This window comes from Dermacentor andersoni, chromosome 7, assembly GCF_023375885.2.
Source record: "Dermacentor andersoni chromosome 7, qqDerAnde1_hic_scaffold, whole genome shotgun sequence".
NCBI classification, from domain to species: Eukaryota; Metazoa; Arthropoda; class Arachnida; order Ixodida; family Ixodidae; genus Dermacentor; species Dermacentor andersoni.
Window position 1 is genome coordinate 91,820,053 of NC_092820.1, and position 16,586 is coordinate 91,836,638.

The 16,586-nt window shown below is 44.8% G+C and overlaps 1 protein-coding gene across 2 annotated transcripts in view; it reads left to right on the forward strand.

The window, feature by feature from the left end:
- Positions 1–16,586, forward strand: part of LOC126534776 (scoloptoxin SSD14-like) — a 175,288-nt gene that overhangs the window by 20,211 nt on the left and 138,491 nt on the right. For both annotated transcript variants that reach the window (XM_055072696.2, XM_072289264.1), the window contains exons 2-5: positions 2,385–2,660; positions 7,373–7,495; positions 11,025–11,110; positions 16,145–16,337. In XM_055072696.2, coding sequence (XP_054928671.1) covers positions 2,385–2,660; positions 7,373–7,495; positions 11,025–11,110; positions 16,145–16,337 — 678 coding nt within the window. The remainder of the gene's footprint in view (positions 1–2,384; positions 2,661–7,372; positions 7,496–11,024; positions 11,111–16,144; positions 16,338–16,586) is intronic.

Below are 16,586 nucleotides of genomic sequence, written 5' to 3' on the forward strand. Positions count from 1 at the left end.
TGATATATAACTCCCTGCGTTTCGTTACTGACTAATAGATGCTCACAATTTTCGACATAGAAAACGAATGTTATTACCAGTGCACCAGCATCTGAGTGCCGCAAGTTTGTTTGCACTGACACGTAAGCCCACGGCTCCTCGTTCATTCAAACATATATGCTGTATTAATAACTACAAAGCGCTTAATTTGAGAATATTTCAAACACACGCATACATTTGCGCATACGATCAGAGTTACAAGGCCAGTTTGAACGGCAAAGTGCAACTGGCATAGAGGATGCGTATATATATATTTATACGAATGTTATCGTAGCTTTTGGTCGAAGGCTATAGCTCTAATATTTTGTCCGTATCTTCATAACACGTACCGTTTGCATGTTCAATAAAATATTGTCAGATGAAGCTTTGTGAGTACAAGCGCTCATTCAGACAGCGTGTACAGTTTTCCTCGCAAAAATACAAATGTTCGTCTAACAAAAATACGGAATTCTGTCTGTTTCGTGCAAAACACTGTAGCCACTGTATTATTACAGTGAAATGTAAGTCAAAATTAAAACGAGGAGCGCTTCCGTTTATTAATGGAAGCTTTCGCCGTATTGTTAAAATACGACATACTTTCCGAATTTTTACCTGGCGTTCCCTTTGTAATGACGGAAATCCTCCGTTTAACGACGGAAAATAATTGCAGTGCAGTGTGGAACATTGTGGAAAATAAATATAACAAGAGTATGTGAGTTTTAGTGATCTAACTTTTTGTTGTCTTATCTCAATTGGCTCACTGTATTCGTTACGTTTTTTGGTTTAATATAGTATAAAGAACAATGTGTTGTAAGAATCAAAAATTGATTTTCCGACTAAACTGGAAAATATGTGTATAGATGAAAGTAAGTTTATCTTTTCCTTCAAAGAAATCTTCTGTTATAAAGTTATTATTCGTTTCATTTATCCCTTATTTCTATCAATGGTGTTTTCCGTCGCTTTGAAAAAAAAAAATATCGCAAGGTGTCCTGACTTGTCAGAGTAGCTTTGCGTCTTTTGCAACGGCACGTTTACTGCAATATGAAGGTGTCGAATGCTGCGATGCCTCTGTAACATATCAACCAGCGTCAGAGCTTACACCTAGTGAACAGGCAACCGTACACAGGATACCCTCCGCTACGTGACAGATGGTGGTTAAATGAAAAACTGCTGGAGTGTAGGGAGTGCCCATCAAACCACGTCGCCATCTTGCGAGGGGCAAAATAATGCCAGTCGACGCAGCTTGTGTATTTGGGTTCGTCGTATCTTGCCGTGCGGGGTGCTATGCGGATCCCAAAATGTGCTCGCATGCTGGGGTGTGTTAAATAATGTTGTCGTACAAGCAGTTGACATGTTAGCGTCATCTTTCTCATTTAAATAGGGATTCAGAGTAGCATTGCCTCGCTCGAGAATAAAGGAAAGCTTTATTTTTAAGGCAACGAGGAAACGGCTACCACAAAAGTTCCGAGGCCCTCGATGCAATGAGGATGCTGAAGCTGCGGCAAGACTTGATGGTAGTGGAGATGATAATGCATTCTTAAGTTTATTGCATGTATACTGCTACTTCGTGCGCTACATTTTCTTCTGGCAGTTTTCATTCTGAATCAATTTCTACATCGCATTAAATAAGGTGAATAAACGCTAATTATTGCCCGATTGTTTTTCTTATTTTGCTGTAGCTGCATATTGATGTCCGTGAAATTAAAAAAAAAAAAAAAAACGCCCCAGTACTTGGATGACCGCGATCGGTAGACCTCCAGTATGGTTCGCCTCTCGCCTCATAGCCTACAGTGTTGCATTAGAGCTGTAAGATACGTTAAACATTTGAAACCCACTGGAAACGTCGGCGAACAGAGCTGCGAAGTTCTTGGCAGGCCACTTTTTGCGAGGTAACCGCCTCCGGCTTCAGCCGAGCCCAGCAGTTTTTCTTTAACCTCCTTGGGCAGATCCAAAGGGTGGCTCTACAACTATACGTATATAACCATGCTTGGAATGCCATGCCTTGCCCGTTAGACTGATGCATTTTCTATTGAAATTGGGACTCAGTGGCTTACCCATAGATTTTTCTGCCTACGTTAACGTGACTGATTAAGCTGTCCACGAAAGGTAATAGCAGATAGCGGGACAACAAACAAATCTCATTTCATTCAATTTAATTTTCATTTTAATTTAGGCTAATCAATCTGTGGCAACAAAAAGGAATTGTTCTGTAGCACAAATAGAAATTTTTTTTTTGAATCAGTGTTTCCGTATTACAACATTTCTGTATTATGTTTTCTTGGATTTTTCCTTGTTTCAGTAGAAGTTTTCAGTGCGTGTTGCTGGTTACTGTGACGTGTCCTTCATTATTATTTTTTCTGTGCCAGCGACTCGAGCGTCACGCAGCAGGAACCAGGGACGGCCCAGAGGGAAGGAGATGCCAATGTGGCCGCACGGAGCAACGCGGGTAGTTTCATGACCGCCTGGTGCCTCGGATGCCTCTGCTGTTGCTGTTGCCTGTTCGTCGTTCTTCCTATTCTCTACTTCGTTTCACTGTCCCTGTCAGTAAGCAGTCGCTTCTGGGAATTGATGACACCGGAGGAGTACGAGTTCGCCGAGTGGGCGACAGTGTCCGACGTCCACGAGTGCTCGTCTGTCGTCAGGTGCGTTCTCAGAGTCTGGAGTGTCTGTGACAGAGAACAAAGCTGGTAAACTCTTGGGCAGGTTTCGATGCTCGTGAGGAGGAAGCATACGTCGGGGAGCAGATCATCTGTAATATACATGAACTCGCAAATCATCTTATCACGGATACCGGTGCACCGATATTCTTGAATTTTGTTGGATTTGAATGGCAAATAAAAAATACCATAAATAGATTGAGTGGATTTTCAATTTAGGCCAGCAACGTTACAAAAACATTCTCTGAAGCGCAATTTTTCAGAAAAAAAACAACAACAATCAAGTATTACGTCTAAAACTCTGAAACTCCGCAATGAAAAAAGATTTAGCAATTGTCTAATCTGTGCACAATAATTCTAAAAGGAAATAAAATTTATTTATGCGCACCACATTGACTTATAGCAAGATGCTATATCAGGACTTCCTCTGAACCGTCGCAAACAGTGTAAAATCTTTACTTGACCTTTAAATACATAAAAATGTGTCTGGTTGAGGTGCGCTAGCAGGTGCTGTTTACTGTATTGTGATACCTCCTTTTGGTGCAGAAGTAAGGCATCAGAAACATGGTGTTTATTTATTGTTCAGCGATAGTGACCGGCCGTGACAGTGAGTCGGTTCTCACTTTCTTTCTTTCTCTCCCATTTCCTATCTCTTTACCTGCCGGCCTCTTTCTCCCCAGTGATGGCTAAAATTCTAGATTTCCTTATCTGGTTAACCTTGTTTGCTTTGCCCTTTCTACTTTCTTTCTCTGTCTACGTTCATGAAACCAACCAAACAGAGGCAATTTAAAATAAACATAACCTAAAGAAAATTCTGGTTTCTGGCATTTCATGAATTAACTTCTCTCACGTGAAATAAGTTTCACTAAAATATTTCCAGTGAATGAATTATGAAAACATTTCTGCACTTTGCATGAATTAAAATAGGAAAAATGCATTTTATCCCGGGAAGTGGTTCTTTATGAATATCGTTCTTTTTCTTGCAAACTCTGTGAAGAAGACAACTTCGCCTTGACAGCATTGCAATCAAGAACAATGCTGCGTACTTTGCTGAGTCAAAGAAGGCCGAGGGTAGAAGTTTTGCACCAAACCTCGGAAGAATGTTGCCTAGTGCGGAATACCTAATGCGCAAGCTTTCTATCACACATAAAGTATAGGTCGTCTTTTGTTTCTCCTAGATTGGAATGTGCAAATTCTTAAAATATAGGGTTATTTCATGCCTTTCATAGCCATTAACTTTGTTCAGCTCCATAAAGACGCTTCCTTGCGGATGAAACAAGTTTGAGCTTGAATCTGTCTTCTATACCGTGAAAGTATACTGCTTTCTCTGCTGCACATTATTGGAACAGGAGGGCTACACATAGCGTTACCTCATGACGCTACCTAAATTGTGGATAATGGGCTATTAGTGTATCGTTGTCTCCTTCAACGGTAAGGAATGCCTTACCATCGTACTTCAGCAGCAAAGCAAAAGCAAAGAAACGTACGCCCAGTAACTGCCGTTTTAGCCGATGGTTGGCCGCCATGTCTTGGGAAATTGTACATCCAGGGAAAGCCAGCCTCGACGTTTAAAAAAAAAATAAATATTGATTGCTGTCGTAGGCTCCGCGGTCGCGAACGTCTCTGCACAGTATTAAACTGATGTACACCACGAAAAGGGGGGAGGGGGTTCAAATTGGAATAGTTTATTGTCTAAGAAAGCGCCTGCGCGCCGTACGAACGATTAAATTCACGTTGCGACCAGGAGCAGCGATGGTAGCTCAGAAATTACATAAAACGCATCGCGGGCATGGCCTCTTTTTAAACGCACCGGGCAGCAACAATGTAGCAACCATGTAATAATTCAGGCTGTTTACCATCAAAACAGAATTAATTCTGAGGTATCTGAAGAATCTGTGCAACATTGCGCATCACTAAATGCATTTTACGAACTATATCAAAGAAAGATGCAATGGACTGCATTGTTTGTGGGCAAGCAGGCATTCCTAGCGGTTCAACCAAACATTCGTTCCTCTAGTTGGTCGTCTTTGGTAATGCGTTACTTCTTATCAAAAAGCACACATTTCCACTAGACTGCTTACGCTTTTGCTTTCGCTTCTGTTGAACACACACAGTGCCTCTTCCTATGCCTAATTCGACGCGAACACTGGGGGCGTTGCAGAAATGACACAAAATGGAAAGCTATCATTCTTGTTGTTAGCCCTTCCGCAATCAGAGCAGTTGCTTGTTTACAAATCTCTTTCTGATGCCCACGTGTATTACTGCCGCTTAGTCTGGGGGTAACCACAGCACGAACGAACCTACTCTTAATATTGAAGGCTGAAACGAAAATTTGCACTTTATTCAATTGAAGTCAATGTTATTGGTAAGTAAATTTGTACAACGAGAGTTGTATACAGGAAGGGGCCCCAAAGTAAGAACTGCAGGAGGCACCCCTAAAGGTCAATTGTAAATCGAGAGAACCTAATAAAACATAGTGCTTGCTGAACCCGTTTCATTCGTGTTCTAAGAGTACAGTATATCAAAACCAAACATTTGCTGCTACAGGTTAGCTATAGAGGGAAAATTTCCTTTTGAATGACATGGCGACTTGAGAACGAAACAATTTTGTCTACAAAACACGAAAGTCAGCATACTAGAAGGTTCCGGTGTTCCTTTGAACTTGCGCTCTCTACTTGTAAGAAAATAGCCTACCTCGTTTGTTGAACGAGTATTATGTATCAGGTTTTCAAATTTATTGCATAGAAATGAAGGACTAAGCTCATCTTTGGATTTTGTAAGGCCTTGCTGTTCGTTGTTATTCTTGTCGCTGCGTTACGGCTACTTTTTCTGGGTACACTGTTTTGTGACCTCTCTTTTTTGACAACAGGTGCTACTTTATGCATGTTTATATTGAATTTCTCCATCTCACTAGTTTCTAGTTTTCCTTCTGGACATCTTAGGAAGTGGATTCTCGTTTATATATGATGTCTATGATTTAATTTAGGCCCTGCGTTATCCTTCTAGCAATTCATGCCTCGATTAATTTTATGCCTGTTTTGTACCTTTGATTCTATGCATGATCGTCGTGTTTTCTTGCTGTGCACTGTTCTTGCTCATGCACCTAACCACGGCTTTGTGTAAACGCCCTCCATTTATTTGGTCTAAATGAAAAACAAATGTTGTCTGATTTGATTTGATACGAGCGCGCGCACGCATTCTGCTAGATAAGTGAACACACTTCTCACCCTCCTAAAAAAAGCTATTCGCATTAAAACAACAACGAAGGTGGTAACTGCGACAAAAGTGAAAGGGCCTGGCGCGCGTTCCAAATAAAGGCGAAGGCAGGTGAGGGCAGCTCGACTGTTCCCACAACTGCCTCGCTGCTATTCTTTGCTTGTACTTCGGCTAGCACCAGAGCATTTCGAAAGCTCCTTGCCGTCCAACGCGCCGCAGTGCAGACATAGATAACGCTGCGAATTTGCTTGGCAGTCGTGACAAGCGCAGAAGAAATGTATCCATGGCCGCGTTACTCTCCGCAGCACCAGGCCTTGCGCCCACTTCGTAAATCACGATGCGTAGCTGCGGACGAAGAATGTCGGGGCGGCCATGGACAGAGAAGACAAGAGCCTCTGCGTGGTCTTTGTATGCAACAAGACATATGCGAAATGGGAAGTCTACCACAGAATCTCGATCGCGGTGAGAAAGCAAGTGTGGCGAAGATAGCGGCACGCTATGTTGAGATCTATCAGTGGAGGACAAAGGTAGAGCTATACCCCTCCCACCTCGAAAAACGTCGACAACGCGGGGTTCCACTACGTTGCCGATAAACGCGGCATTCTAATAGTAGGCGAGATAGCGAAGTCCTGGCGGCAGAACTTCTAGAAGATTTCGACTGGAGAGTTTGCGCTTCCACCATTCCGCCAACATCTCCCGTTGCCGTTGCCGTTCCGTTCACCACCACAGTAGAGGTGGATGCACGAGGCTATGAAGAGTATGAAGCGCGACAAAGCAGTAGGACCCGATCACATCGCGGCGAAGCTCTGGAGGCACAGCGGCTGGAATCCTGTTCCTTGGCACTCCGAGATTTCCAACGGCATTGTCGAAGAGCAAAAAGTGTCTGGCTACTAGCAGCAAAACTTCAGGGTTTCCATCTGGAAGCGGTGATGAGTCGACCAGTACAGCGGCAGGCAGTACAGCCCAATGGACTGACCATATGGTCACACTCGCATGTATGCTTCTATCGTGCGAACGCCAATTAGATCTTGAAGCCAATCGTCGGGTGTGTCGTATTGCGTAGCACGGGTGTGAGAGAGCTCGTGCGTACGTTCCAGATTCCTTTACGTTTAAGACGCAGGACTAAATCAGCAAATGTATTGCATTTGATTACCTGCTTCACGAATGCTTCGCTTCAGATCGATCAAACAGTTACCTTTCAAAGCAAATATTCAAAACAACGACGTATGTTGGATTGCCGGCAGTTGTGCTACCGTGGAACCGTCCCTTAACAGGTGCGCCGTCAACAGCCATGGCCGCAATAATAAGTCGGAAGTGTATTCCTTGAATACACCTTTAAGAGCGATTGGTTGCAATAATGGAACTAGATTCTGGCTTTGTTGTGTCCTTCAAAGCTCCTTAGTTATTTCAGGGGGCTTCCTTCTATGAATCCCTAATTAAGACTCACGTGTGCTAACGATTTTCCGCTCGTTTTCTTGCAGGGATGTCTTCTCGAAGAATGGAAACCTAGGCGACGCCGCTGTCTCCGCACTTCTCTGCATGGGTGTCGCGGCACCGCACCTGATGGGCCTCGGCGGGGGATTCCTTGCGCTCTACTACGACGAGTGAGAGCATAAGCCCCGCTTGCCAAATGACTCGAGCATCTCGCGGAATGCAAAGCCTCGGACGTTGGCTACGAGGTCGTGCGCTGTCTTGACTCGCACTCATAGCAAATTGAAACTTTTATTGGAAAGGATAGCCTTTAGCCTAAGATGGGGGTGACGTATCAGGTGAAACAAAGCATGCCTGCCTCATTAGCTTAGTCAAGCAAGACTTAAATGTTGCGGTGCTGCCTCCTTGCGGTGCCACCCGCTTGTCGTACCAGGCCAACCATAGAGGCCAGTTGTGCTCGTCCCTGAGGCTGCCTGTGGCGGGATAAGACAAGATGACGTGTTTGAAATCGACGTTGATTGCAGCTCAGTTAGGGTATCTCACTTGTGTTACCCTCCACTTGCTCAACAGCTGGTGTAGTGGATGGCCTAGGTCTTGTCTTGTGGTTAAGGACCGTGGTTGCTCTGGGAATCAGAAGAATGCTCGCAATCGACTCCCATAAAAGAGGCATCCTATCATGCTCCAGTGGGGCATTCCGGTGGTCTAATGCAGTGACGGATGACGTGGTGCCATAGCTATGGTCCACCAATAGTTGACTCACGTCAAAACAGTATAGTTACACACAGTAATTACTTGAGAAAACTCTGGGGCAAGTGTCAGCGGGATCTACAAGTGGGCGGATTCAGCCAGCATGGGAACTGAGGTTAGTGCATGAATTTGCCTCAACTTCGCTTCTCTCGTTTGAACGGCATCGCCGCCGTGTAGATTCATTACTCACAACAAAGTACCGTGTTTTAAGTAATAAAATAAAGATTATCTAAGTTCTCCGAGAGCAGGGTTATAGCACAGGAACTCTAGCGCAGAAGCACGATATTGAAACAATCAGGACACGGACGCATGCATTAACAAGCTGCATACAACTACATTAAGAATTTATGCGGGTAAGCCAGTGAGTTGAGATACTTGGCGCCTTTCGATTTGCTGACCTCGACAGGTGGAACTGCTGCAATTTGTAGCGTTTATACGTGTTAGAAGGGGGTTCTGCATTTAGAACAGTCTAAATTGCTTTTAAATTGAGGACAGTGCAGGTACATAAAGCACATTGTACAAAGCGATGGAAGTTGCAAGCACGAATATCAGACAAACTACTATGTACTATGTACTAATCTATGTACTAATCTATCTATGTACTCTCATAGTGGCAGCACGATGGCAGCACCAGATTCTATGAAAACTCGATAGGAAACTCTGTGTTATACAATAACATTTCCTCGCAGTCTTAGGTTCACTCCAAGCACATTAAGGCCGGCGGAGTCTTAGGTTCCTGTGTGCCACCGTTTTAGCCTCTTCCCTTAAACACTTTAAAAAGTACGACGTTGAGATGAAACTGCGCTTGGTCATTGTGGGCATAGGGGGAAATAAGGCTGCGACAGTCATTTCTCGACGTGGCTTAAAGCACTGATTTCGGCACAAATAATACACTTTTATGATGAAACCTTCGTATGAAGTATGTTTTACTTTAATACAGCCATTGGTATTCTTTACAAAGAAGAAACACATACAAAGAAATGTACGAAGTTCGGACGACTAAAACTGACCCAAAGTTACGCCAACCAGGCATATTGTCTTTCTGGAATATATAGTGGTAACGCTTGATGATATTGTGCAAGACAGCATGGTTTAACAGTTAACAAATGATTTTATACAATAAGAAGAAAAAAGTGACATATGACACGCTATTTCAATATTGTGAGAACCATTCTGACAGAGGAAACTCTGCTGGCCAGAATGTTCTGCATGGTCTCTTCGCTTTAAAAGCGCCTGAAGCCAGCCACGCCATACTGTGGTAGACCGTGTGACACATCTCCTGTACTTTTGGCCATTACCCTTTCGGCTATCTGCTGAACTTCAGTGAGGCAGCGTCCATCATTGTGTAAGGTTTCTACTAAAATATTTTCCGGAAGCCGAACCAAATTTCAGCGCTCCCTTTAGATGATATGCGTATCTACTTTATTTTGTCGTAACTTCATTGCTGTGTTATAGCAGAATTTTGGTCATAATTAAAACATTGCTAGAAAGCAGTACCAAAGTTGCGAATAAGTGCCGTAAGTACTCATAGCAATATAAAGGCATACCCTCTGGACGTTGCTAACTGAAAGTTGTTGAAATTCGGGAAGCGTCCTGAAATATATTTCTTTAGCTTGTGCATTGTTATAAAATAGACAGATGGCCGCCGGCGCAATGCCCCAATTACCCCTCACGACCAAATTCGAAGATAAAGTGATTTTGGCCCAGATGGGACGCAGCGAATGCACGGGCGAAGTGCCTTCCCTCCTGTCCCCTCTGTGCCCTGCTGCCAAAGACAAAGGATAAGAAAAGAAAATAGGAGCCAGCATGACGTAAGGCCTCTAGCCTCGCCAGGGAAAACATCTGACGCCACCTACCGTTTTTTTCGGGGACTTTCTGCGCGTTGACCGTTGGCAAATAGGACCCACATGATTGACTGACCGTTAAAGCTTTTGTATTTGTCGTAGATGTCAAGCGCTTGTCGGAATTAACCTTAGCCCTATATTTTCTACTGCACTATCCCCAATACGCTCGCTGCGCTCGACAGCTATGAGTTACCGCTTGCCAGTACCTGTGGGAAGGTCTATCTTACATGATACTTTTTAGCGTCTATTTATTATTTCATTCAAGTCTTCTAGCAGTGCTTTATGCCATTCTTTTTCCTTCATGCACGGCATGTAGTTCTGTTATGTTGCGACCAACTAGCTCGAGTCGAGAAGAAGGGGAACAACGGGCGCATTTTGCTGCTACGTACGACCATTCGAAGGTAACTCATAATGAAGCGATGGAAAATTTAGGGAAATTTATAAGTCGCTTTTTAAATGAAGTCTGCGAATTATAAGCGAAATGAAAGCGCATAAATAAACGACTTGCGTTTGGTAGGATTGAAAGCCACAACGTCGGGATTAGAAGGTCCTTGCGCTACCAATCGGGCTGCGGCGGCGGCTGTTCTCTCGTGCACATTATTGGGCATTTTGGAAAGAGAAGTGTAGCCTTGTGGGCTACAAGCTTCCTTGTATCTACTAACGGAGCCGCCGAGTGCATCTGAAAGGATAACTTATCGTCCAAGCGCGTGTTGATGTTTGCATAACTTCGCCTCTAGTTCGATTCGAAGCTGGAAGGTGAAGGGACGAGAAAGGTAAATATATGAATTTATATTCCTGAGACCAAATATTGGGCAACTTACCATTTGCGTTTAGTCTTCTTTATTTATACAAATTGACTATGAGCTACAACCAAAGCCGTAGGTTCGTGCCTTGTGCACATCCGAGCAATAATATTATATTTCGCCTACGGAATCCCATGTGCACAGTAGACCGATTTCAACAATGCAAACAAGTCAACATTTGTGAACAATATTTAGCCCAATTTTAAAATTATTTTAAGCCATCTGACCTCGCGAAAGATTTGTGTTGAAAAAAAGAGTGCCTGTTAAAGAGTCTCAATGTGTCGCCTTTTGATTTGTGCCACACGCAGGAAAAGCGATAAAGTCGAAGCTTTGAATGCACTTGGAATATCGCCAGCTGACGTGACCAACGTGGATGAGAACGCAGTCAAGCGAGGTACATTTTTTATTCGCTGATTCATCTTTGAGTTCCTTCAAGTGGCAATGAGCAACACAACGGAAAACTATAGCAGTAACGTGAATAACTGGGCCAGAAACCTAAATAAACTGAAAAAAAAAGTTTGCCACGTAGAAGCCGGAAAGAAAAAAAAATGTCGCAATTTCGCCCGCAAAGCAAAGCATCGATTGCCATAGAAAATTATTAGAGGGATATACAAGTAAAGGTAGTAGTTTTATCGGCCGTATACACTTTTAAACATTCGGTAACTGAACAAATTAACAAGCGTGGTGTCACTTGCGCACAGGTAAACGCGAACCCATCTGACTCCATGACCGTGGACACTCCTGTTTGAGAAAGAGCGGCAGCAGCGGCGAGCGAATTCCCATTCGCGCTGCCTCTTGCTTCGATGTGAACTAAGCGGCGAGAATGGAGCACAGGCTTAGCCCTGAGTACGCGTAGGCTTTGTACCCACTGCAGTTCGTCTTGAACGAGGGGCCCGCGCGGTCGCTCTCTGAAGTGCTATTCGCAACCGCTGCTGGAGCTGAATGCTCGCCATACCCTCTCCTACCCTTGCTCCCTTCCTACTCCTTCTTCGCCCACCCCCTCCCCCTTCGGCTTTGCGTGCGACGGAAACCCGCCCAATTTTTCCCGGCCTTCCTGTCTTGCACGCGCGCGATCGGGAAAACAAGCTTCTCAGTCCAGCCTCGCAAGGTTTCACTCGTGCCTTAAGCATTCGGTGCGCGGGAGTGATCTTACGCTGCTTGCATTTAGTACGGAACATCGAGTCGGCGGTGGCGCTGATGCCAACCACTACGTCGGATGTTTGCCTCGAGTCTTTATATGTTGCAAGATAACGTTACGCAGTCGATAACCACTTCATCGCTACCTGAGCTGCCTTTCATTTGATGGGAAATGCAGTAGACCAGGGCATCGTATGCTTTGACGCTGGCGAAGATATCAACAGCGATCCGCTCGTCTAATTGTCAAATTGTTGGGAAAATATATAATCACATCATAATCGCTTATGTACACTGCAGGAGGAAGACCTATGCCGGCGTTCTCCAGTTACCCCTGTCTAGCGCCTTGCCTAACACTTACCCGATTTTGATGCACGACTTAGGTCTCTGTTGTACGCGGCTACACTTCGTTTATCTTTGAACCCATTGACTATAACACGTCACTGTGTACAGTGCTACACGTTACATGGCTTGCTCACGTAACAGGCTACTCATGTAGTGCTCATGGCCTGTGCATGGCTCTTCCATGTGTGGCGATAGCCTGCGTCTCGAAGAATATTCGGAGCTATACGTATCTGGAAGTGTTCGTACGAGGTCGTACTATAGCCTACAAGTTCTATGAAGTTAAACGCATAAAGCTTAGGAATATGCGAATATTCAAAACTATGAATAAAGAATCCAAACCTGTGCTATGCGACTGCGTCTTCTATTGGAACAGTATCTAGTCATCAACGTGTATATTTTATTGCGATAGAGATTACGTGCACATTCTGTGCGAATTTCCTCCCATCGGCGTCGCCGTGATGTTTCGCCCAAAGTTCAAGGGCGATAACACCGCCGCGGCGCACCGTATTCTCTAGGTGCCGTTGAAAGCACGCGAGCGGAGCCAACTTTCTTGGCTTAATCTGGTGCACGAAACGCCATGGAAAGGAAGGAGGGGGGCAGGGTTCTCCTGCTGCAAGTGCCTATTTCGAGACTGAACGCAAGGGGAACCGACGATCGCGGCTCATTCTTGTGCGCTGATGGGAGGGAAATGGGGAGGAAGCGCGCCGTTTTCCGTCGCGCGCATGGAACCAGGGAGAAGCGAGGCTGGGAGGCAGGGGGGGGGGCGCATTGTACTTCGGCAGTAATGCGGGGCCGCGTATAATCACGTGGGCTTTATCTTTACCGCGATGTACTTTGCGGGCAGTGCCTAGATGGGTCGGCGGCTCGTAGCTTTGCGCTGCTGTTTTTTCTCGCTTCTGAGTTAGTGTGGAAACGATAGACAGCACGAAGGTGACTTCACTCGCTGCTTTTGGCGCGCTTCCTTACGGCAGCGTTTTCAAAGCGAGTGTCCGCAGTCATCGTGTGTGATGTGTTCACGAATGTCTGTTCGTGCTGACCCCATGCTTGGGGTGAGCGCGCAGTTTACTAGTTTACCCCAGTTTACTAGCGAATGTTTCCATGCTTCTAGGGTCGATAGAGCTACTATCCATGCTTCGTGCAGCTGTCAGTTAATTTGATAGCAATCGACGCTTCATTTTTTGGACGAAGCTGTGACTTTTTTCGAATAGATTTTTTTATATATCACTATCGGTAACTGTGCTAAGTCAAATATATAAGAGCAAAAATACAGCACACTAAATAGCCGCGAATAAGCAGGCCTAAAACATCAACTCGGGGAACCACACTTTACTAGCCAAGCCATGATGATTGCCTACGTAGATCATCCTCTAAGATTCAATCATTCTACTCGGTAGAGCCCAATAATAACATAACCTGTAGCTAGATCAGTTGGCACAGTACGAGACAATTTCCTACTACTAGTACTATCCTTATTGCGAGGTGAATTTGCCATCACAATCGATGCTTCGCCTTTCGGGCGAAAGTGGAAATTCTTCGAATTGCTTGTGTATGTATCACTATCGGCAAATGAGCTAAATCCCATATAAAATAAGAAGAAAAAAAGAAGACACTCCATTTCGGCGACTAAGCAGGCACAAAACAAACTCAGGCATAACCACAAACGACGATTATCTACGTAGATCATTCATTCTCTAAGACACGGTCATTCCACTAAGCTGAGCCCATTACTAGTATAACCGCTGGCTATAACCATAACGGGAGTGCGATAGAATTTCGGGGATGCGCAGCACACACCGCCAGTCTCGGCGAGGGATCTCTGCATGTTTGATTTTGTACCGGCAGTGCTGGGAAAATGGACTGCCTTTGTTTACGCGTGGCATACTTGTAAGACCATTAGTCGTCTAAAAAAAGATAATTGCTCTATGACGAGCTTGAACAAGGGGCGTATTCTGTAAGAGTAGAGCTAGTGGACATGTCCATTTTGTCTGCTCTTGAAGTTATGGTTGGCTGGGCTTGGCTGCGCGTCCACAGCAACCAGGCGCCACAGGCAATCAGCACTTCAGCAGCAGACGAAATTTACATGTCCACTAGGTGCATTCTTACACAATGCCTCTCCTGGATTGCAGACGCTATTTATCGCAGCGCCCGGCGAGCTATGTCTACCGGCCCTATCGACAGCTGTCCGGGGAGCCTTCACTTCGTGGCACGCCATGTTTGTCGCTCGGGCATGTTGTACGCTTGCGTAGACAATGTTCGCGTAAAATGAAGCGACACTGTCGCAAAATATTTGTTTTTCTCTTACTGACGACGATGTGAATCCTTACTATCGCACGCGCGCGACGTCGGTTCTAGGCGTAGTACAAGCCGCTCACACGTTCGCGGACTTCTCATGCGCGTCCTGATGCGTTTGCAGCACGATTACGACACAAAGAAGCGGCGCATCACGCATAGTTCACAGCCGCCCATGCCGCTTAGCACGGGCTGAGGCGCAGGCTTCGCGAGCCAGCGGATGATGGCTGTTGGCGTCTATTGGAAAGAAACGAGAGCTGCAGCATTGCCTCCGAGATTGCTTCAGTCACACGAAATGGTCTCGGAAGTCTCGGCAGCAGAAGCTGTCGGAATTAGCGTCACATAACACTGTATATCATACATACTGTCTATCACGACGTGGCCGCAAGTGCTGTAGTTTATGAGAAAATCAATAAATTTAGTATTTTCCCTCTATTTCAAAACAGCGCTCTATTGGCCACTCTTGCACCCCAGCTTTCCTTTGGGCTAAAAAGCTCGGCGGCAAAATTTTTATTCCCTATCCCTTAAACAGGCGCCCAAGGCGCGATGCACGTGCACACTAATTTCTTTTTCCTGGCATTCAGACTGAATGGAAATGTGGCCGCCATGGCAGCAATCGAACGCTTGCACCATGGAGAAAAGTGCAGGGCCGTGGCATCTAGGCCACGACCGGCAACGCTTGCGATCTTACAGATTAACCTCTGTCATTTCCTCAATAAAAGAAAAGCAGTTTTCATTGCAAGGAACACAAGGACATGGTTGCTTTCTCCAAAGTAAACGGAAGTCTTACGGTTCTATTCTCGCTTTCCATAAGTTCCATAAGCATCCGCAACTAACTCGGAAAAAAACCTTCTTCTTTCTCAGTAGTAAAACAACTAAATTGAGCTCATGAACGTTCGTTCGGTGACTGACAAATAAATTTAAACAAGAATGCGTATTCATGAAAGTCAAAGGGAACGAAGACAACGTTGACCTATACACTGTATGTATATATGTACTGGAATTAGCGGAGGGAAGATTATAGATATTGCAATATTACAATGTTGCACAATATTTTAGCAGAATTTGCCTTATTTTATTCGTTCCATGGTCGGAGCTCAAATGTTTTTTGTCAACCGTCTGTATATTTTATTCGTGTGAGCTTTTTCGTTCGCTTTTTTACGCGTTTGTCGTAAGTCAACGTTGTTTTCTTTCACATCTAGTTTGATGACTGGCTGAGACATTTTTCTTTTACCAAAGGGCCTGTCAGGCCACTTGCGGAGTGACGCAGTCTGCAGTAGAGTAACGTCGTTAGATTTGCATCATATTAACGCGGATTACACCAGTGCCAGTAACATTGCAGTTTCTGCAATTATTCCTAAGTGTTCTCATTTGAGACCCTTTGATACCTCTTGTGCATCACTACAGCATCCTGAAGTAACTACATTACCCATTTCGGAACAGGGTTACAAATAGAGATAGCCAGATCTCATTACACCGAATCCGTAAAAAGTGAGCAAAGAAACCTCTCTTCACAATGCATTTTTCAAAAATATTCTTGACATACCAATCGGCAGCAAGAACCGGCTTTGAAAGCAACGCCGTCCGTGATATCTCTGGGTTTCGGGACAACAAATGAATCAGCAGTCATGACACGTTTGCTCATCTTGGTGCGTCGCAGGAGCGAAGGCGTCGATTGTGCCGGGAGCCGTACGAGGATACAAGGAACTTCACGAAAGACTCAAAGGAACCATGAAATGGGAAGATCTCTTCACCCCCGCTATTAAGTTGGCCAAGGAAGGCTTTCCCATCAAGAAGCACTTTGCAAAAGTTCTCGCCAAGCATGCAACTGAAATATCCAATACGGACATCAAGTACGCATCATAGACATTCTCCGCATTTTCCGCATAGTCACCGACTTGTCTCCGTAAATTAGATTCATCGCCCTCATACATTCAGAGCACGTGAATCCAGATACCGCATGTTGGCAATTTCCCCGCTTACGGCGAATAATTATTGGATGGTTGGTTTAGTGCACAGCTTGCTGAGCGAGAAAAAGAAATACCAGACAAAGATGGGACATAGACAATGAGGACGGACAGGCAGAAATTGTACCAGTTGTT